This window comes from Ranitomeya imitator, chromosome 6 (assembly GCF_032444005.1).
Source record: "Ranitomeya imitator isolate aRanImi1 chromosome 6, aRanImi1.pri, whole genome shotgun sequence".
NCBI classification, from domain to species: domain Eukaryota; kingdom Metazoa; phylum Chordata; class Amphibia; order Anura; family Dendrobatidae; genus Ranitomeya; species Ranitomeya imitator.
In genome coordinates this window covers 98,679,476-98,703,327 of record NC_091287.1, presented here as the reverse complement: position 1 = coordinate 98,703,327, position 23,852 = coordinate 98,679,476, and the positions used below count along the sequence as shown (strand labels likewise).

General features: G+C 42.4%; 1 protein-coding gene across 5 annotated transcripts in view; it reads left to right on the top strand.

The window, feature by feature from the left end:
• The window catches only part of TBC1D5 (TBC1 domain family member 5), an 811,132-nt gene that overhangs the window by 493,107 nt on the left and 294,173 nt on the right, over positions 1-23,852 (top strand). For all 5 annotated transcript variants that reach the window (XM_069729958.1, XM_069729963.1, XM_069729960.1 and 2 more), the window contains 4 exons: positions 494-582; positions 3,605-3,655; positions 6,892-6,961; positions 16,513-16,685. In XM_069729958.1, the coding sequence (XP_069586059.1) occupies positions 494-582; positions 3,605-3,655; positions 6,892-6,961; positions 16,513-16,685 (383 nt within the window). The remainder of the gene's footprint in view (positions 1-493; positions 583-3,604; positions 3,656-6,891; positions 6,962-16,512; positions 16,686-23,852) is intronic.

Below are 23,852 nucleotides of genomic sequence, written 5' to 3'. Positions count from 1 at the left end.
CAGCTGAATTTGAGACTTTAGAAACCTTCTGTAATTAATAAGTAGCCTTTATGGCCAAATGTATGTAGTCAGCGCTGATAATTAATAAAGGACTTACCCAGCACTTCTCAGTTCTGCATCAGGAGGTGCACGACGCCAATTATTTCTCGACTAAGTTGGGATCAGTGCATTATCGACAGCTATTGCGCAACTGTTCTATACATTAGGGCATTAGGATAGGAAAGGTGATTGATACCTGCCTGCATAGATGGATAGGTGCGCAATATCTACAAAAATACCTAACATTTGTGGAAATTTTTCCCAGTTGAATGAAGCCTTTTATATCTGGAAAAGGGACCCAACTCTACATCTTCCAAGTTATTCCGTGTAATAAATAATAATTGCATTTTCAGATAATGTAATCTGCACAGAACAGTCTTGAACAGTTGTGTATATTTACATGAATATTGTTTTTTCTATAAAACAGTACTGATAATTTACTCTTAATTTTCAGGGAATGCATGAACTGTTGGCGCCCATATTATTCATACTGCATTGTGATCATCAGGCGTTTATGCATGCAAGTGAAGCTGCACAACCAAGGTGGGTACTTCTACACCTAGTGTGGTATTTTAGCAAGTGATCCATGGGGGTCTTGCAGTAGACGGCCCCTGCACTGGTTGGCTGACGTATATTCTTTGAACATAATGAACAGCACCGTCATCACCTGACTTTCAATTAATGAAGCAACCGAAAACATTATATACAATACACCGAGAAAGATTGAAATACCTCACTGGTTTAGCTTAGGAAGAAGACTAGACATAGGATATATTAAGAAAAGCTTGATTTCAATTAAATTTTGTCTAAGGGCAAGTAAAGATAGTAATCTCGCTCCATCCTGCCGTGTCATACTTGCAGGAGTTTAGTCAATCTGCCCCTTTGTAAGCTCGTCTATCTACAGTTGTGGCCAATAGTCTTGAGACTGACACAGATTTTGGTTCTTTGCTTCACTTTTTTTCTGGCATTAACTTTAGTTGTCATGAAGAGCAATCAGATGAATTGCAAAAAAAATTCCAGTTATTTCTTGCCATGAAAATTAACTTCATCTGTAAAACCTCAATTCCACTGAATTTCAGCCTTGCACCAAATTGATCTGCTTACTTCATTTCATATGCAAATTGCCTCTTCTGAGAAAAAGAGGACTTAAACTCTATAACGCCACCTGTTGGAAGTAGCGATCCTACAAGTCACAATCAACTCTTTAACGAGTCATGCAATATGACTTAGGATAAAAGCCAAATTAGTATCTCAATTCGCAGACACGGTGTTTCGGGCTGTTGGCCCTCGTCAGTGCGAAGCATGAGAACTAATTTATTTCAGTGATCTTCTCTTCAGGTCAAGAGAAAATGTTAATGAGGTCAAAGCAGCTGATCTCTCACTCTGTTGTTCTGATTGAGTTGTGAAGCTGAATAGTTGCTTTAAAAGGAGGCTTCGAAATAATTGTCTAATTCTGATAACAATGGTCACCTCCAAGGAAACGTGCAGTCATCATTACTTTACATCAGTGTTCCCCAAGTCCGGTCCTCAAGAGCCACCAACAGGTCATGTTTTCAGGATTTCCTTAGTATTGCACAGGTGATAATTGCATCACCTGGACAGGCAAGCATTCGATGACCTGTGCAATACTAAGGAAATCCTCAAAACATGACCTGTTGGTGGCTCTTGAGGACCGGAGTTGGGGAACACTGCTTTACATCAAAGTGGCTTTACATGCAAAGACCTTTGTTGCTTGTAAGATTGCCCTTAAATCAACCATTTATTGGATCATGAAGAACTTTAAAGACAGAGGTTCCATTCTTGTGAAGAAGGCTGCAGTGAGTCCAAGAAAGTACATCTAGTGCCAGGACTGTATTCTACAGATGATTGGAGATCCATTCAATACCGGTGCAGAGCTTGCTCTTCAATAGGAGGCAGGTGTCAATACTTCTGCACACACTGTCAAGAAGGACAGCAAAGAAACACTTATTTCAAAGAAAACCATCAAGAACAGGTTGACATTCTGCAAGAAGTACGACACGATTGGACTGCAGATGACTGGGTTTCTATGCTGCAAGTAAGCCAGTGGCCAGGCTTTGCACTATTTATCATCTTCCCTGATGAATGAAGCTTCTTGAGGAAACATGGCGGAAGAAAACCAGGGCGATTTTCTGATGAGGGATTCAAACAAGGAATCATTGCCTCCCTAACATCTGATGATCTTTCAACTGGAGCTACTCGGGATTAGAGTTGAGCGACTATGTTCTGAATCAATTGCCGAATCTGAATTTGCCATAGTTGTGCCATATTGTTACCCTATTCGTATCGAATTTATGTTTGATGATCGTTTCCGAATATATTTGGTGGTTTCTACTCCCATTGACTCCAATGACATTCAGCTGTGTTTGGCAAATATTGCAAAACCAATATTTGCTGCCGAATAATCGGAATCGGAATCGAATTTTGAAAAATTGGTTCAGCTCTATTCAGGATGGTCTTCTGACACATTGGTGAAATTGTAATCGGTATCGAATTTTGAAAAATTGGTTCAGCTCTATTCAGGATGGTCTTCTGACACATTGGTGAAATTGTTCCTAGTACTTATTCTGCGGCATTGTTTTTATATTCATAGGGCTTTAGTTTGAAGTCCAAAAAGCACTTTTGGAATTGGTGACCGTATTTATTTGAAGTTTTCATATGTAAACAGGGTTTTTAATGTTATATTAAAAGTTATGTTTCATACCTACTTTTTTGGCTGGTTATTACAATTTATAAACAATAGATGCTATTGATCCAAATATATTTTATGCTGACAGTAGTAAACTTTGTGAAAATTAAACATTTGTGCCACTTTCAAAACTTTTGACCACAACTTTACTAGTAAATATTATTATTACAAAGTAGTACTATGAAGGGTTGAATAGCCTTATGATTTATGACCATATTTAGATGCTGCATTTTTGGAAAGGAGAGACATTAAGTGATCCATTTCTTCCCTTCTAGTCAGATGTAGGTATGTATAACAAAACTAGAGTAGATATACAGTGTAAAAATATGCATCAAACAGGACCATAGATCTGAGCCCCCAGGAGTCGCATATTAGCAGAATTAGGTATTTGAAAAGGGTTAGTCCACTTCAACTTTTGTTTTGCATAAATGGCACCAAGGAAGTTTTGGAATGGGAGCTGAAGGATCAAATTTTTTTAAAACTTTTTATGCCACTTAGAGCCTTTAAAAATTTGTTAAGGTTGGCGACCTAATGAAACCTGTAGATGAAACTCTTTTTGTTGTTCTACCACTGTAAAAACACAATGTCTATATTGGGATGGAGTAGCACACCTCATTGAGAATCTGTCTGCGATAATAAATGCCAATGTCTCCACCAACTGATGAATGTTGCCTCATTTCTTCTTCAGTAAAAGTCTGACAATTAATGACTGTTATAAATGTTTAGAAGAAAAACCTGTTTTTTATTTAACTTGTTCCCAAAGAAACAACTCAAAAATGCATATTTTTCAATCATAACATGTATTGGCATTATGGTTCACGGCATAAAAGACATTAATATTATGGGTTTTTTTTCTAGTGAAGAAATGAAAGTTCTGTTGAATCCTGATTTCTTGGAACATGACGCCTAGTAAGTCAGAAACCTTAGTAATGCTGAACTATTTAATTAATATATATAAATTATAACATTCACTGGCCATCTGAAGGGTGTTGGACGCTGTTATATGGCACACTGATACAAACGCAATAAAAATGCTACAGTACTATGCAAAAATGTAATGCACTATTTCTGCACACATAAAAATGTGAGGTTCCTAGTGCATGTTTTGATCAGTGTGTGAACACATCTGCATGCCACTAGGTGACCTCCTGTAGATTTATGTATTTTACTCACTTATATAGCACCGTCATATTCTGCAGCGCTTTACAGACATCATCATCACTGTCCCCATTGGGGCTCACAATCTAAATTCCCTATCAGTATGTCTTTGGAGTGTGGGAGGAAACCGGAGAACCCGGAGGAAACCCACCCAACAATGGGGAGAACATGCAAAGTGTTATCAAATCAACACTGCATACATTAGATGCATAAATTGCACCACTGCTGAACGAAATACGTCAAACTGAGGCTTTTAATGTGCATTTTTCATCAAAGTTTGAGGCGCTAATAATCAAACTGCTTCCTTCACCTCTGGGGTGTTCCTCTGCTTTACATGGCTGCAGGTCACTTTATGTTCACTTCAACCCTACATTAAATATTGCGGACTCCATCCTATAAACTGTAAAGCGCTGCGGAATATGTTGGTGCTATATAAATAAAGATTATTATTATTATTATTATTATAAACCTGTTCAAAGGCTAAACTCTTATTTATGGTCCATATCTGATATAGGACACCCTGGTTAAAGGGGTTCTCCAGGAATAGAAAAAAATAAAGAAAACGTCATTATAAATAAATTCCTAAATACTTTTTATTAGCAAATCACAGTTGTTTTGTCTAGAGGGGTAATCTCTATAAAATTCAACTGACAGCCATCATTTCATTATTACAATGAAAGAGAATATTGATAAATCGGGTGCCTGTGAGCATGTGCAGTAGGACGTACCCTCATTCCCTTCTTGTGTAGGAAGCTGTGCTCCCAGTACCGGAGATTCCAGGAGTGCTGAGGTAAGAAGAGGCTGCTCACACTGCTGTCCAACCTGCCTATCTGATCTAATACTAGAGATACAAAGAGTGCTGAGATAAGAAGAGGCTGCTCACACTGCTGTCCACCCTGCCTATCTGATCTAATACAGAGATACAAAGAGTGCTGAGATAAGAAGAGGCTGCTCACTCTGCTGTCCACCCTGAATTTCTGATCGAGTACTGGATATACCAGGGGTACTGAGGAAAGAAGAGGCTGCTCACACTGCTGTCCACCCTGAATTTCTGATCAAGTACTGGAGATACCAGGAATACTGAGGAAAGAAGAGGCTGCTCACACTGCTGTCCACCCTGAATTTCTGATCGAGTACTGGAGATACCAGGGGTACTGAGGAAAGAGGCTGCTCACACTGCTGTCCACCCTGAATTTCTGATCAAGTTATTATTATTATTTATTTATATAGCACCATTGATTCCATGGTGCTGTACATGAGAAGGGGTTACATACAAGTTACAAATATCACATACAGTAAACAAACTAACAATGACGGACTGATACAGAGGGGCGAGGACCCTGCCCTTGCGGGCTTACATTCTACAGGATTATGGGGAAGGAGACAGTAGGTTGAGGGTTGCAGGAGCTCCGGTGTTGGTGAGGCGGTAGCTCCGGTGTTGGTGAGGTGGTAGCTCCGGTGTTGGTGAGGCGGTAGCTTCGTTGGTGATGAGGCAGCAGCGGTGTCAGTGCAGGCTGTAGGCTTTCCTGAAGAGATGAGTTTTCAGGTTCAAGTATTGGAGATACCAGGGGTACTGAGAAAAGAAGAGGCTGCTCACACTGCTGTCCACCCTGAATTTCTGATCAAGTACTGGAGATACCAGGAGTACTGAGGAAAGAAGAGGCTGCTCACACTGCTGTCCACCCTGAATTTCTGATCGAGTACTGGAGATACCAGGGGTACTGAGGAAAGAAGAGGCTGCTCACACTGCTGTCCACCCTGAATTTCTGATTGAGTACTGGAGATACCAGGAGTACTGAGGAAAGAAGAGGCTGCTCACACTGCTGTCCACCCTGAATTTCTGATCAAGTACTGGAGATACCAGGAGTACTGAGGAAAGAAGAGGCTGCTCTCACTGCTGTGTAGCCTGTATATCTGAATGACAATGGAATAGGTATCTCCATGTCACAGAAATGGAGCTTCCAACTGCACATGCTCACAAGCATGTCAGTTAATCATTAACATTCTAGGACAAATTTCTGTCGGTGTGACAGGAAGATGGCAATTTTAGTTCTATAGTAATTACCTCCTTAGACAAAACAATGGTGATTTTCTCATTCAATTTATTTAGGATTTTGCTTTGTTATTTTATAATTCTTTTCTGGAGAGCCCCTTTAAGGAATGCCCATCAAAGACTCTGTTATATAACAGAAGAATAACTGCCGTGTGACCTTTACTGTTAGATTTCATTTATGTAATTTTTTTTATATGGCATTGTCCCCTTGAAGCTATATGAGTTTTATCCAAGACTTTATAAAAAAACAAAAAACGTATCTAAGCACTAAGGCAGGTAATTGCAACTTACCTGCCTGTTGTGCAGGAGGCCATACTTCCCGACACAGAGTGGTCACATACCACCCCTGCCAGCGATTCAGCAGCCCCTGCTGACACGACGGAGCGGGACTTCCGACTTCGTTCTGATTGACAGACGGCTCCCCAAGTTAGGCAGCAAGGATCTGGCTATCAATCAGAATAATGTCTGAAGTCCCACCCTGTTGAAAGAGAAAGAAGCCTCTGCTCTTTAGAAGTGATGTCAGCAGAGGCTTCTGAGTCACCGGCAGGAGCGGTCTGTCACTGATCTGTGCAAGGGAAGAACGACGCCGTGCACAACAGGCAGGTAAGCTGCAATTACCTGCCTGTTATAGCTTAGGTAAATTTTTTGGTTTTATATAAAGTCACAGATAGAATTTAGATTTGTATACTAATGGCATAATTTTAACAACAGAAAAAGTTTTTTTGGGTAACTAAAAAAAAAAGATTTTCACAAAATATTATGTTATTAAATGGTGAATTTATAGCCTCGAGACGAATGATAAAACTCCCCATTATTCCATTTTTTTTGGCCCAGTGTGGTGCGTGTTATACAATGTACATGTCTCTCTTGGTGCAGGTTGACCATATTGTTCAGCAGAGTTCTTGTTAATTACAAAGATTCTTACTTATTCTAGTGCCTTGTTTTCAAGCCTTATGGGAAGCGCTGAGCCTTGGTTTTCCACATATGAACATGATTCTCGCAAGGTAAGATACAATCTTCAACACACTGGAAGGTCTCATTTGTATTTCTGTTTTTTTTTTATTATTGATTTTCTTTGTTTAATTGCTTAGCCCAAACCATCATTTTCTTGCAGTTCAATTTAGTGGTAAGCCACAAGAAAAAAGAACATAACAGTTAATATTTTGAGATCTTTATAAACAGCATGTATTATTATTAGTGCCTGGACTCCAGGCTAAAATTCTTGCTTTTCTCCAGAAGCAAATAAAAACATCAGTGTCACTTTAAAGGATATGAACGCTAGAATTACACTGTTATAGGTCAGCATGAGGTTATTAGCTATGCACACACATTGCCACGGGCAAATAGAGATCCCTCATTAAAGACACTAATAAAACATAACTTAAATTAATTTCACTAAACGGAAACAAATTGTTTTAAAACACATAGTGCTATGGGAGGGTATTATTTTCATATGAATCCTATAGGTCGGTATATAAGGTACTAGTGCATGGATATGCTCACTCTGTATACCCGATGCTGTAGAGAGGAGGGGGAGGCACTAGTATTCCTCTTATGAATTGGCTTAACTAGCATCCACCACATTCCTATTTCATTGGAATCAAACTGATGCTGATTCTTTATATATATTTATTTGGTACTTATTTATTTACTAGATGGAGGCCTGTTGCTATCGCATCTGGAGGGCGGTAATGTCACGATGGGGGCAGGCTTTGCAATGTTGAGAATCTCCCCCCATGTGCACACCCACCTATCCACTCTCTCTTTCCCCATGTGCTGACTTCTCCCGTCTGTGCTCTCTTGTTTACCTGTCTACCCCATATGCTATCCCCCTTGTCTGCTGTCTCTCTCCTTCCTGTGCTGTGTTCTCCCCTCATGTGCTGTCCCGCTTGAGTTGTCTCCCCCCTGTGCTCTGTCTCTCTCCCCCATTTGATGTCTTCTCCTCTCATGTCATCTCTTCTTTGACATGTGTACCCCATGTGCTCTTTTTATCTCCACCACTGTGCTGTCTTCTTCCCGTGTGTGTGTGTGTGTGTGTGTGTGTGTGTGTGTGTGTGTGTGGTGCGTATGGCATATACAGTATATGTGTGTGGTGCAACGGTGTTCCGCTCAAGAGGCTGGTACCACCAGCAGTTTCCATATTGAGACACTCATCACTTTGGTGTCCCAATATGGCGGTCAGTGAACTTCCGCCGCTTGAAATTCTGGGATCCGGACTCATCTGGACGGAACAGGATGTGAAGACATTACAAGGTAAGTATATATTAAAATTGCTTACTATTCACATTTCATCTTGTTATCACTCCTATATTAGCTTATATCAGAAACAGGATGAAATGGAAATAGTGTGCAATAAATGAATAAGCACCACCACGGCTGTGATTACTAGGCAAACTAATAGTAAGTGTGGACTGGGTCAAGTTATTTGACAAAGTCAGTTTAGGAAAGCCTGTTTTGGGCTTTTATTTTTTGAGAGATCTGTAGGATGGTAGTGGGACAGATCTCTCCCTCCAGTCTGGATCTCACAAGTGTCCCATGGCCACGGCTTTCATTAAACCTGAGGTAAAGCTTTGGGTGTGTCAGTTTGTGTTGGTTTTTCACATGCAGCAGAACTAAAGGTGCTGTGGTTGTATGCCTGGCTGTGTGAAGGTAACACTGCTATGAAGAACTAAGCGAGTGGTGGGGAACTTCCACGACATGGAACTTCCACGACATCGTTTGATCTTTGTCCCAGGCAGATTCCCAAGAACCGCAGTGCTCACGTGGCCAGCCCTTTAATTGACACTGACACTGCGTGTACACAGCATTCACTACTGAATGTTGGGTCTCATGGCATAAAGGGTTACGTCCTGCTTCAGGATGTACTTTGTGGGCGGACTCGGCACATTCTACACTTCACACTCCTGTCCCACCGACGTCAACAACAGCAGAAGCCCCTGCCCCCCTGGGAATTATATATGACGCTAAAACCTCAAGTGATGTATATAGACCCTTGCTCCTCCTCTGATGTATATATGCACCAGCCACTCCTGTAATGTATATATGCCCCCAGCCTTCCTCTAATTTATATATATCCCATCCTGTAATGTGTTTATGCCCCCGGCCCCTCCTGTAATGTGTATATGTCTTCCGGCCCCTCTGTAATGTATAAATTCCCCCCGGCCCCTCCTGTAATGTATATATGCCCCTGGCCCCTCCTGTGATGTATGTGCCCCCAGACCAGCCACGCACATCCGTGAAACCAGCCTATGTCACGGAAAACTAAAGTTATTGCTCTTGAAAGAAGGCAAATGAAAAATTAAAAAATTCCCTAGTTCTTAAATGCTTAGTGACTACTGCAGTCTCAGAACAATTCTAACTTCTTATGAAAAGCATCTTTAGTACTTATTAGAGCTCCATATTTCTGTTATTCCCAGCTCGAAATGTGATACATAGGCAGACATCAGTTTATGGCCTTATTTCACAGGAATTTTAGCAATTTCCTCATGGTCAGTAGCTTCCCTTTCACTAATACAGTATTGTTGGGCTTGCGAGCTGCAACCTCCTTATTCATATCTCACCAATGTTTCTATCAGGTAATCAGATGTCAAGTTAAAAAGCCCCTAGCTAGTCCAGATATTGATGTGTTTTTATCTCAAGCAGACCTGATGAATCTAATTAAGCCCTTTATGAGATAACTAGTGTTGAGCGATACCGTCCGATACTTGAAAGTATCGGTATCGGCTAGTATCGGCCGATACCCGAAAAATATCGGATATCGCCGATACCGATATCCGATACCAATACAAGTCAATGGGACATCAAGTATCGGAAGGTATTCTCATGGTTCCCAGGGTCTGAAGGAGAGGAAACTCTCCTTCAGGCCCTGGGATCCATAGGGATGTGTAAAATAAAGAATTAAAATAAAAAATATTGATATATTTACCTCTCCGGCGGCCCCTGAACTCAGCGCGGGTAACCGGCAGGCTTCTTTGTTCAAAATCAGCGCTTTTAGGACCTGAGAATCACGTCCCGGCTTCTGATTGGTCGCGGGCCGCCCATGTGACCGCCACGCGACCAATCACAAGCCGCGACATCACCGCAAGCTATTAGCGCGCTTATTTTTGAAAAATGAGCGCGTTAATTACTTTCAAAGACGTAGCGGCTTGTGATTGGTCGCGTGGCCGCGACCAATCACAAGCCGCGACGTCTTTGAAAGCCATTAACGCGCTCATTTTTAAAAATGAGCGCGTTAATAGCTTGCGGTGACGTCGCGGCTTGTGATTGGTCGCGGCCACGCGACCAATCACAAGCCGCTACGTCTTTGAAAGTCATTAACGCGCTCATTTTTAAAAATGAGCGCGTTAATAGCTTGCGGTGACGTCGCGGCTTGTGATTGGTCGCGGCCACGCGACCAATCACAAGCCGCTACGTCTTTGAAAGTCATTAACGCGCTCATTTTTAAAAATGAGCGCGTTAATAGCTTGCGGTGACGTCGCGGCTTGTGATTGGTCGCGGCCACGCGACCAATCACAAGCCGCTACGTCTTTGAAAGTCATTAACGCGCTCATTTTTAAAAATGAGCGCGTTAATAGCTTGCGGTGACGTCGCAGCTTGTGATTGGTCGCGTGGCCGCGACCAATCACAAGCCGCTACGTCTTTGAAAGTCATTAACGCGCTCATTTTTCAAAAATGAGCGCGCTAATAGCTTGCGGTGACGTCGCGGCTTGTGATTGGTCGCGTGGCGGTCACATGGGCGGCCCGCGACCAATCAGAAGCCGGGACGTGATTCTCAGGTCCTAAAAGCGCTGATTTTGAACAACGAAGCCTGCCGGTTACCCGCGCTGAGTCCAGGGGCCGCCGGAGAGGTAAATATATCAATATTTTTTATTTTAATTCTTTATTTTACACATCTCTATGTATCCGATACCGATACCCGATACCACAAAAGTATCGGATCTCGGTATCGGAATTCCGATACCGCAAGTATCGGCCGATACCCAATACTTGCGGTATCGGAATGCTCAACACTAGAGATAACACTTAATTTTCAAATATTTTCTCCTATGGGGGATTCTATTCAAGGGGTTGAATAATTCCGAATAGTCCATAAAAGTGATATTTTGTGTTGAACTTGAAGGAACCCCTTGTTATTTTAGTTGTGGTCAGTTACTTACATTGGTCTTGAGTACATGGTTTATTGCGTATGAGCAGAATGTGTAAATTTAGCTAATATTTCTAATTTGCAATTGGGGGTTCAATAATTTTTGTTACAACTGTAAGTGTTCAATAACACTTCAGAAGAGAAATTATGCCCTCATTTCAAGAAAGGGCTATTTTGACTTGTACACAATTTACAGAAACATCTTTCTTAATTTTTCTTAATTTTAAAACGTCTGTGACTTGTGATATCTTCATTCAATAGCCTCCAAACTTCTGTCCCTTACTTCATCTTTTGGACTTACTCAGTGGTCCTCCGCAGCCACCCCCACAGATGGACATTTACTAGACCTGGTCTTCACCGGTCTCTGCTCTCTATCTAACTTCACCACCTCCTCTCTCCCTCTATCCGACCACAATCTGCTCACTTTCTCATCCCTGTTCTTCTCAATGGTCACCTATGTCCAGCAACATGCGCACCTCCGCGGAAACCTTGCACACCTAGACGCCCACACACTCTCTGACTCTATCCTACCACTTGGCATCCATGTCCTCACTCCACGACACAGACAGTGCCACTGCTTTCTACAATGCCTCTCTCGCATCAGCTATTGACACGGTTGCCCCTCTTGTTTATGGCAGGGTGCGATGTATCAATAGACAACCATGGCACAATAACACCACTAAAAAGCTCTGGCAAGTTTCCAGGGTTGCAGAGCGGCATTGGAAGAAAACCCATTCGCAAGACGACTTCACTGCATTCAAACAGGCAACACTCCTTTTTAAATCTGCTCTCACCTCTGCCAAACAGGCCTACTTCACAACCCTCATATCTTCCCTATCCTACAACCCCAAACAGTTATTCAAAACCTTTAACTCCCTCCTTCGCCTCCCACTGCCCACTCCAACCTCCCTCATCTCTGCTGTGAACTTTGCCATATACTTTAAAAATAAGATCGACCAAACAAGGCAAGTCTTCATTGTTCCACCACCACAATTCCTTTGTACACCAGACCAATGCCCACACCCCATAACCTCCCTATCCAACATCACTGAAGGGGGGCTTAACTGTCTCCTCTCCAAATCACACCTCACCACCTGTGCGCTTGACCCCATTCCATCCCACCTCTTCCCCAACCTCGCCACCACTCTTATCCCATCCCTAACCAACCTCTTCAACCTTTCACTATCTTCTGGCACCTCCCCTTCTGCTTTCAAACATGCCACAAACACGCCTAACCTTAAAAAGCCAACCCTCGATCCAACTGCTATGTCCAGCTATCGCCCAATATCGCCGCTCCCATTCACTTCCAAACTCCTGGAGCAGCATGTCCACGTTGAACTTTCCTCCCACCTCTCATCTAACTTGCTCTTTTGACAATCTCCAATCTGGTTTCCACCCCCATCACTCAACTGAGACAGCCCTGACCAAAATTACTAACGACCTACTTACAGCCAAAGCTAACGGACAATACTCTGTACTCCTCCTCCTAGACCTGTCCTCTTATTTCGACACAGTTGACCACTGCCTCCTACTACAGATCCTTTCCACTTTTGGCATCAAAGACCTCACCCTATCCTGGATCTCCTCATACCTTTCCAGCATCTCCCACTCCCACACTATCTACTCATCCCACCCTCTCTCTGTTGGAGTCCCACAAGTCTCTGTTCTAGGACCCCTACTCTTCTCAATCTATACACTTAGCCTGGGACAACTCATAAAGTCCCATGGATTCCAGTACCACCTTTATGCTGATGACACTCAGATCTGCTTTTCTGGCCCAGACATCACCTCTCTGCTGTCCAGAATCCCGTAGTGTCTATCAGCCATATCCTCCTACTTTTCTTCTCACTTCCTCAAACTCAACGTAGACAAATCTGAACTCGTCGTCTTTCCTCCATCTCATAGATCTTCCTTACCTGACCTATTGCAATTAACGACATCATGCTTTCCTCCGTACCGGAAGTCCGCTGCCTCGGAGTAACCCTTGACTCTGCCCTGTCCTTCAAACTGCACATCCAAGCTCTTTCCACCTCCTGTCGTCTCCAGCTCAAAAATATCTCTAGAATCCGTCCTTTCCTCAACCGTCAATCTACTAAAATGCTTGTGCGTGCCCTCATCTCCCGCCTTGACTACTGCAACATACTTTTCTGTGGCCTCCCTGCTAACACCCTTGTACCTCTCCAGTCCATCCTTAATCTGCTGCCCGACTAATTCATCTATCTCCACATTTCTCCTCCGCTTCCCCCCTCTGCAAATCTCTTCACTGGCTCCCATTCCCTCAGTGTATCCAGTTCATATTACTAATACTAACCTACAAAGCCATCCATAACCTGTCTCCTCCATATATCTCTGAATTAATCTCCCGATATCCTCCCTCACGTAATCTCCGGTCCTCCCAAGACTTCCTTCTCTCCTCCACACTTATTCACTCCTCACCCAACTGCTTCCAAGACTTCTCCCGAATATCCCCCATCCTCTGGAATTCTTTGCCCCAACACGTCCAACTATCACCCACATTCGGATCCTTCAGACGGAACCTGAAAACCCACCTCTTCAGGAAAGCCTACAGCCTGCACTGACCCCGCTGCCTCCTCACCACTACCGAAGTTACCGCCTCACCAACACCAGAGCTCCTGCAACCCTCAACCTATTGTTTCCTTCGCCACAATCCTGTAGAATGTGAGCTCGTAAGGGCAGGGTCCTCGCCCCTCTGTATCAGTCTGTGATTGTTAATGTAACAATTGTTAATTGTAAGTGATATCTGTAATTTGTATGTAACCCCTTCTCATGTACAGCACCATGGAATCAATGGTTCTATATAAATAAATAATAATGTCTTGAATGTGATCTAAAAGACAGTATGATGCAGTGTCTGCAGGTGTCCAGTGCACTAACTGGGATCCAGTTTTGGGCTTCACATTTTAAAAATGATGTTAAAAAGTTAGTCAGTTCCACTAGAATATTACAAGGGGTAGAAGGCCTCCCATACGATGAGAGGTGGGAATAGTTGGCCTTGTTTAGCTTATAAAAAAGACGTCACAGAGGAGATCTCATTTATATGGATGTCACCCAAAATAGTGTCATTTATGTTAATTGTATATACAACAGACTTTCTTAGGAAACTGGAGGGATAACAGTCGATGCAGATACCATCATAGCATGGATAGATCTGGAGGCCTTATATAGTAATATACCCCATAATGCCGGTTTATATGCCTTTAAGCATTTTCTAAAATTAAGGGCCATGCGAGACACATAATTCATTTGTGGTCACTCTTATGGAATTTTTCCTGACCCATAGCTACTTCCGCTTCAATGGTAAGTACTTACACCAGGTCAGGAGAACTGCGATGTGGAGCCCTTGTGCCCACCTTATGCCAATATCTTCCTAGGCTGGTGGGAGGAAACAATTGTTTTTGGTGAGGAGGGAGATTGGTGGCAGCATCGTGTCATCCTGTTGTGGGCCAGGTATATAGATGACATTTTGATTCTATGGACGGCACTTTAGAGGAGTTTAAGAAGTTTGTGAATATTTTGAACATCAATGATGATGGCCTTCGTTTCACGTCAGAATCAGATAGTATCCAGTTGCCTTTTTTGGACCTAGTTATTAGAAAAGATAAGGGGGGACATTTACGAACATCTACCCATCGTAAATCAGCGTCTACGAATAGTTTATTAAGATGGGATAGTCATCACCTTATGACACTGAAAAGGAGAATACCTAAAGTAAAGGCCAATTCCTTCTCTGAGAAGAAATTGCTCCAGTCTGTCTGATTGCAAGAGTCAATCCTCTGACATGAAGAGGAGGTTTAGGGATAGGGGATACCCCAATTATATACTTGAACAAGCTTGCAACCATGCAGAGAGCCGTGATAGGAATTCCCTATTCCTAGGTGCTGAAAGAGCGGAGGAGAGGATTACCAGGGTGATAGGAACCTTTGATGATAAAAACAAACAGGTTTATTGTGTTCTAAAAAACATTGGGGTATATTACTATCAGAACTTCTGTGATTGGCTGAACCCAGGGAAAACCTTCTTAAGTGCTTCAACAGGGAAAACGCTTTACATTCGTGATTTTGCTAATTGCAAGACCGAAGGGCTGGTGTATATGCCTACCTGCACCTGTCCATTAAATTATGTGGTAAAGACAGCAAGAGAATTTAGGAGGAGGGTCAGTGAACACCCTGGTGACATATGACATAAACATGGTGCACTGATAGGAAGACATATTAGTGAAGTACACCATGGGAATATGCAGGAAATATCTTTTTGTGTGATGAGACAAAACATCAGAAAGGTGATCATAATAGAGGTATACTTAGGAAAGAAAGTGAGTCGATTTACAGTGGATTGTTTGTCCCCAAGGGGACTAAATGAACAATTGTCGTATGCACATTTTTTCTAAGGTCAGTGATTATGCTTGGTACATCCCACCGGTTTCCTATGGGAATGTGCTGTCTTTGAGTGGGATTTTGCCATACTGCATGGGTTCGGTTGTCTGTATTTTTTGATACCCTTATCATATGTTTTCTAGTTACAGTGCATGATATGTGAGAAAAGGTTGAAAAGTTCCAGGGGGCCGAATACTTTCGCAAGGCTCTGTATCACACCAGACAAGATAGACTTATCCTAATCTATATCTATCCCTTACTATTTTATGATTACCCATGACCTAAGATTATGTTTATAATTTATTAATGGTTTCTCTTGGAGCCAGAGTATTAATATAACTGCAGTGTGGAGTGATGAAGTGTTTGCTTGATGCTTATGTGATTAGGATTAATTTGTCAAGCACTTTTCTGGATTCTGTCCTTATAGTAAGTATGAGACCATCAATTTAAACATGGGGATTTCGGATGGATGACGCTGCCTAGCTCAGATTTCATAGTGGAATGCATCAAAAATGCTCTGAATGTCCATCGGTAATGACGTTTGTTAATGTAGCACTTTGTGATTTTGGAGCGTTCCAGTATGGAGCGCATTGGTTTCTGCGCTTGCACGCCTGGCTCAGGTACGTTCCAGTGTGGAGCACATAGACATCCGAGCAGGCGCCTAGGATCACCTTGACACTCCATGTGGGCAGTGTTTGTGAATCAGAGACTGCTAATACGTTGAGAGACTTCATTGCATTTTTCAGACGTTGATATATTAAATGGGTTGTCTGGAGGAGCTTTAAAAAATTGTAATATTGTAACTGAGTGAAAATGAAATCCTTGGACGGCATTGTTCAATGTCTCTAGATTTCTTCATAATTGAGGGCATTAGGAAACTTCGGTGACATTTTCATACTAAAGAATTAATGGAGCCATGTACCTAACATATACAGATAGACAATTAAGCAGCTGTCACAAGTTTGATGTTTCACAGAGCCTCCATTTAAGGTAATCGTCTTGTTCCTTCTCACTGCAGGAGAAAGATGCAATGATTTCCACCATGCCATTTGCCAGACCTCAAGACATAGGACCTTCTATTGCTATTGTGACAAAGGTGAATCACATCCAAGACCAGTTATTGAAGAAACACGACATTGAGCTCTACATGCATCTCAACAGGCTGGAAATCGCTCCTCAGATCTACGGATTGTAAGTATAAAAAAACTCAGCTGACGGTTTTCATCTGAATGTGCCATACAATATGTAGGTTTTGTAGCTAACATATTGTTCGTTGAAGGTTTATTGTCATCATTAAAAGTTCCAAAGCATATATGATAGCTTTGGATTAGACGGGGTCCAAAGAAGGATCTCTGAAATGCTCAATCAGAATGGAGTGGTGGCGGGCGTGCACACCATTAATTGCACATGGGACTGCCGGAGATACTCGAGTACAGCTCTTGGCTTTTTCCCCTTAGTCTAGCACACAGAATAAATAGAGACGTGGTGCACAGCTATGGCCACTCCCTAATTCAATGAGGCATTTCAGGGTCACCACCGATGACTTTTAATGATGTGGATAACCCTTTAAGTGCTCTGTTGATTTGAACCTTTTGATAGCTGCAAACATGAATTGATACTTAACTCCAAGTCATGTTTCTGTAATCTACTAACAGTAGAATAGATCACATACCATTGATCAGCATTGTCCATTCATGTCTTCATGGGACTGAAATCTGGCCTGGCTTTTTTCTCCTGACTACTAGGCCGTACCAAGGTGCTCTGTCAAAAAGATAAAATGATGCATTGCATAACCAGGGCAGTCCATGTTCACATGATTAGTATTTGGTCAGTATTTTACCTCAGTATTTGTAAGCCAGACCCAGGAACAGAGCAATCACAGGAAAAGTATAACAGAAACACGTCACCACTTCTATATTTATCACCCACTCCTGGTTTTGGCTTACAAATACTGAGGTACAAAAACTGACTAAATACTCGTGTGCAAGTGTCCATAGTGCCAGGACTGAGCAGGGTGAGTTTACAACCTGATCAGCTTTGAGGGAGTGTCAGGGGAGTAACCAAAGTCTTAGAGACCAGAGGTCAGTTTTTGGGTCTGTAGTAAACAAGTGACTAGCACACTCCAAGAAATTGTGATGCAAATAAAGTGGGGTTTATTACATACAATGATCACAAACGTTTCGGTCTATTCTTTGACCTTCATCAGTGTGCTGTACAAAACGGAACATAACAATAGAGTGGGGTGTAAACAAAATAGAACATGGTAATAACAAACAACGAAAGTATATACATCACGGGGTACTGCGTCATGGAATAAAATGAAAGATATCTAACAATCATGGAGAACCATCAACAAATATATGTCTACGCATGGATAGGGTTGCAAAACGGCGTACAAGCAGAGAAACCGTGAAGATGAAACAGTATAGAAAGACTGTAGCGAGTATACAGTGTGACCTAGTGGATGAAAAGGTAAGCACAGTGTAATATGAGACCTACCTAAGTACACTTGTATGCCTGTATGGGCCCCAATAATAGATGATATATTTTTTTGCATCTATAGTAAACCAAATAAGAGGTAAGAAATAATGACATATACCGTGGTACCGTTACAGTGTACTATATGTGGTTCGATATGGACACAATGTGAGGGTACATACCAGTATATTATGTCTGGAGGATTTGAACCAGACAGGGTAAGGCAGGAAGCTGTCTATAAAGTAAAAATAATGGGGTATAATACAGGCCAAACTAAGGTGCAGGGATGCCGACTGGCTATAATGGAGAGATACATACCCAACTTAGAGGTAAAGCCAAATAGAAAATAACGGCTGTACAAAACAGCCAATCTGTAAGGGGAAAATGCTAGGTCAACACGGAGTTCTACAGGCTTACTAGGTAGATAAGAAACCGATATCGGTATATAATGGGGAGCTTGTAAAAGGCTAGACTTACCAGCGCAGAAAGAAGGATAGGGATCTCCGCGGTGTCCGCCGCAAGGAGGTGTAAAGCAATGTGTCTGGATCTGCCTCTTATAGTGTGTGTAGCCGCCATATAAGCGCGCGGTGTGAGCCGGCATGTGAACCGGAAACAGGGCGGAGCGGTGGTGACGCAGGTGTCAGATGACCGCAGGGGGCGGTGACTAGTGCGTGCCACAGAGGAGACAAAGATGGAAGTGCGTTCCAAGGAGAGGAGTGGAAGATAGCTGTGCAGGTGGCCGTGGGGTGTCACAGGCAGCAGCGGTCGTGGAATCAGAACGGACGATTCTGTAGAGACAAGATTGTAATTAGTATGAGATGAAGAAGAACATACTAAATAAAAATGACGACATAATGATATTATGTAGATATATGTATATATATAATCTGTATCGTTACAAGGTCTCTATTATAAACAAATGGAACACTGAACCATGTAGGTGATAAGGACATATCCCTATTATGAATAAACAGAACACCGAACCATTTAGGTGATAAGGACGTGTCACAGTATAAACATAATGTCAGTTACCGACAAAAGGAGTATATCTCATACAAGTCCGATGCCTGTTAAAAAAGTAAACGTGAATGGTCTAAACCCTAGATCATATTACTATATAATAAGTCTACTGAGACTTAGGGGTAGAAGCCCCTTAAGGGTATATCAAGGCCCGTATTAAGACTGAAGTGTCGAATAATAGTATCGGGATGGGATACCAAGAGACGTTTACAAAAACCTGGTGTAGGGACATCATGTGAGACTCCAAAAGGTAAGTTGTTCTGGTCCAGGAGAGACAACTGCAAGTTATGCACGGTGTTAAAAATTACACGGTAGTTCACAGAGATAGATATACAATCAGGATGTTATTATAGATGGCCTGATGGGTAAAACCATACTCTGGTTGCTATTACATAAAGGACATTAGTTCGTAGTCCCTGTTTAATCCTCTGGGGGTGAGAGTGTTCAGTTCATGGATCCAGTAAGCCTCTCTACGTTTTAACATCGAGATACGATCCCCGCCACGTCTAGGTGGAGTAACTTGTTCTATAATTTGAAATTTTAATTGGGACAGGTTGTGGCCTTTTTCAATAAAATGTGACGGTAGGGGAAGTAGTAGGTTCTTGCACCGGATGGTAGACTTGTGTTTTGATATCCGTGATTTTACTGATTGAGTAGTCTCGCCCACGTACAGCAAACCGCAAGGGCATTTGATGAGATAGACAACAAAATTGGTGTCACAGGTAAAGAAATTGTTGATTGGATATCTTTTCCCAGTGTATGGGTGATGAATGATACTACCCTTTATCACATTGTTGCATTGATTGCAATTAAGGCAAGGGAAGGTACCTGTTCTGGGGTTACTCAGGAATCGTTGAGTAGGCCCAGGGTGTGTTGGACCAATATCTGCACGGACCAGGCTATCCTTAATGTTGCGAGGTCGCTTAAAACATGGCAGGAAGGGGTGTTGGAACTCTTTGACCATTGGGAAAGCCGTTTGGAGGATATGCCAATGTTGGCGGATGGTTTTGTGCAGTCTGTATGCGGCCGGATGGTACTGGTGCACAAATGGAATCCGAGACATTACTGAATCCCTTACCCTCGTGGTTTCATTGGTATTGGCAATCTCTAAGATGCGTGGGGGGTATCCCCTCTCGCGGAATTTGGACTTCATCTCTGAAGTCCTTTGTTCCTTAATTATAGGATCCGAAACGATTTTGGTTACCCTATGTAATTGTGATTTTGGGATAGATTTTTTCATATTTATAGGATGGAAGCTATCGTAATGTAACAGACTGTTACGATCCGTGGGTTTAGAATATAGGTCTGTAGAAAGATTGCCATTCATGTCTTTAATAACTACTGTGTCCAAAAAACTTAAATGGTATGGGTCATGTGTCATGGTAAAGTCCAAACCGGGCCAAGATGTTCTAAGAAATAAAAAGAAATCCTGTAGAGAATCAAGATCACCCCTCCAGATGCAAAAGACATCATCTATATAACGTTTCCATGTCAAAACATGGTCCTGGAAAAGTTTGTGAGTATATATAGATGTGTCTTCGAAATGGGCCATATAGGCATTGGCATAAGGAGGTGCCACATTTGAGCCCATGGCCGAGCCCCTTACCTGGAGGTAATAGGCGTCCTCGAAAAGAAAAAAATTGTTATTTAAAACGATGGACAAAAGATCACAGCATAGGTCGACAAGATCGGGATTGGTGTCATTAATGGAAAGGAGCCACCGGGTCGATTGTATGCCATTCATGTGGGGTATAGACGTGTATAGATCTTTAACGTCGAATGATACCAGGAAGGTCTCGGGAGGGATGGGTGTAATACTCCTGATGATTTCAAGGAAGGCACCGGTGTCCAATAGAAAAGAGCTTGTGTTCCTGATGAGAGGTGTTAAAATTTTTTCTAGATAATTAGAGAGCGGAGCCAAAATCGAGTCGGTGGAAGCTACGATGGGTCTTCCAGGTGGATTTTGCAGGTTCTTGTGTATTTTGGGCAAGATATAGAAAACTGGTGTGATTGGATGTTTTTTAGTTAGAAAGACTCGAGTTTTACAGTCCAGGATACCACGGGACTGGAAACCCTCTAACGTTGTGTGAATAACGTTTTGAATTCTATTTGTAGGGTTCTGAGGAAGTTTTTCATATGTATTAGTGTCACTAAGCTGGCGGTATATCTCGTTCCTGTAAAGGAATTTGTCCATTATCACTATGGCCCCTCCCTTGTCTGCTGGCTTAATGATAATACTTTTATCCTGCTGGAGAGATTTTAGGGCTTGTCGTTCAATTGTGGTGAGATTGGAGGGATAGTGGATCCTATCTCTATCATTATCATTCCGTAGTTTTTGGAAGGAACTATCTACAAATTGAATGAAAGTCTCGAGGGGGTGTGACTCTTTGGGCGGTTGGTATGTGCTTTTATCTCTCAAACCAAGACTAGCTGCTGTAATACCTATTGGAGGAGGGGCTGGTGTAATGGATGCTGCTATCTGTTCAGTGCTAGAAAAGTGTACCTTAAGCCTTAAAGATCTATAGAACTTCTGTAAGTCCATGTCCATTTGGAATGTGTTATGTTTATAACTGGGACAAAAAGAAAGGCCCTTCTGCAGGACGCTATGTTCAGCCACTCCTAATGATTTTGAAGAGATATTTACAACTAATGGTTGTATACCTGTGAGCGTGTCACTCTCCTGAAGTCCATATTTCGTGGCCCTGTGGAGCCCCCGTCTGGTCCTCTTCTTTTCCCTTGTCGTTTTGACCGGCCTAAAAAAGGAACTTGGTAGGGGTATCTGCCGGGTCGCTCTGGTTCCGAGTCGGAGGTGGTGTAGTCCATAGACGAGCGATAGCCATCCTGTCTGGAGAGTTTCTTGGTTGAAGACTTGTCTTGCCATAGATAAACTCTATTTTGTTCGTAGTCCTCAAGGTCCCTCTGAAACTTGTTTCTCTTCTTGAGTTCGATGTCACGGCGGTGTAAGGTGATGTTTGACTCGATTTTCTTTTTGACGGTGTTGAATTCGTCCACTGGTAGAGTTGAGGAGAGTTGACTCTCAATGTTCTTAATTTGTTCTTGTGTGGTGGCGATCTCCTTATGCAGATGTTCCAATGTCAGGACCATAAGATCAAAAGAACATTTATTCAAGATTAATTCAAATTTGGTACAGAATTCTGTGGAATTACTAAAGAGGGTGGGACGAAGTGCGACTCTTAAGCCCCGAGGAATCCTCTGAGCTTTGAGATACTCGGTTAGGGTGGCCCCGTGCAATTCAAGATTGGTGCAACGTCGGAGTTCGCGCTCCCAATCCCTGCCCCGTGTTTCACAGGGTGGGATCTTAAGGAAGTCGCTAGGAATTTTAGACAAAGCGATGATGTTAGACGTCTCCTCTGGATTGTATGAGAAAGTTAGGGCTGACATGACAGTGTCGGCGTGCTGAACATATGGGTAGATACAGTGGTATAGAAAATGTAAAGCACAGCCTGGAGGGGAGGTGCACAGTCTATAGGTGCCCAAACCTTGATATATAGTAAACAAGTGACTAGCACACTCCAAGAAATTGTGATGCAAATAAAGTGGGGTTTATTACATACAATGATCACAAACGTTTCGGTCTATTCTTTGACCTTCATCAGTGTGCTGTACAAAACGGAACATAACAATAGAGTGGGGTGTAAACAAAATAGAACATGGTAATAACAAACAACGAAAGTATATACATCACGGGGTACTGCGTCATGGAATAAAATGAAAGATATCTAACAATCATGGAGAACCATCAACAAATATATGTCTACGCATGGATAGGGTTGCAAAACGGCGTACAAGCAGAGAAACCGTGAAGATGAAACAGTATAGAAAGACTGTAGCGAGTATACAGTGTGACCTAGTGGATGAAAAGGTAAGCACAGTGTAATATGAGACCTACCTAAGTACACTTGTATGCCTGTATGGGCCCCAATAATAGATGATATATTTTTTTGCATCTATAGTAAACCAAATAAGAGGTAAGAAATAATGACATATACCGTGGTACCGTTACAGTGTACTATATGTGGTTCGATATGGACACAATGTGAGGGTACATACCAGTATATTATGTCTGGAGGATTTGAACCAGACAGGGTAAGGCAGGAAGCTGTCTATAAAGTAAAAATAATGGGGTATAATACAGGCCAAACTAAGGTGCAGGGATGCCGACTGGCTATAATGGAGAGATACATACCCAACTTAGAGGTAAAGCCAAATAGAAAATAACGGCTGTACAAAACAGCCAATCTGTAAGGGGAAAATGCTAGGTCAACACGGAGTTCTACAGGCTTACTTGGTAGATAAGAAACCGATATCGGTATATAATGGGGAGCTTGTAAAAGGCTAGACTTACCAGCGCAGAAAGAAGGATAGGGATCTCCGCGGTGTCCGCCGCAAGGAGGTGTAAAGCAATGTGTCTGGATCTGCCTCTTATAGTGTGTGTAGCCGCCATATAAGCGCGCGGTGTGAACCGGAAACAGGGCGGAGCGGTGGTGACGCAGGTGTCAGATGACCGCAGGGGGCGGTGACTAGTGCGTGCCACAGAGGAGACAAAGATGGAAGTGCGTTCCAAGGAGAGGAGTGGAAGATAGCTGTGCAGGTGGCCGTGGGGTGTCACAGGCAGCAGCGGTCGTGGAATCAGAACGGACGATTCTGTAGAGACAAGATTGTAATTAGTATGAGATGAAGAAGAACATACTAAATAAAAATGACGACATAATGATATTATGTAGATATATGTATATATATAATCTGTATCGTTACAAGGTCTCTATTATAAACAAACGGAACACTGAACCATGTAGGTGATAAGGACATATCCCTATTATGAATAAACAGAACACCGAA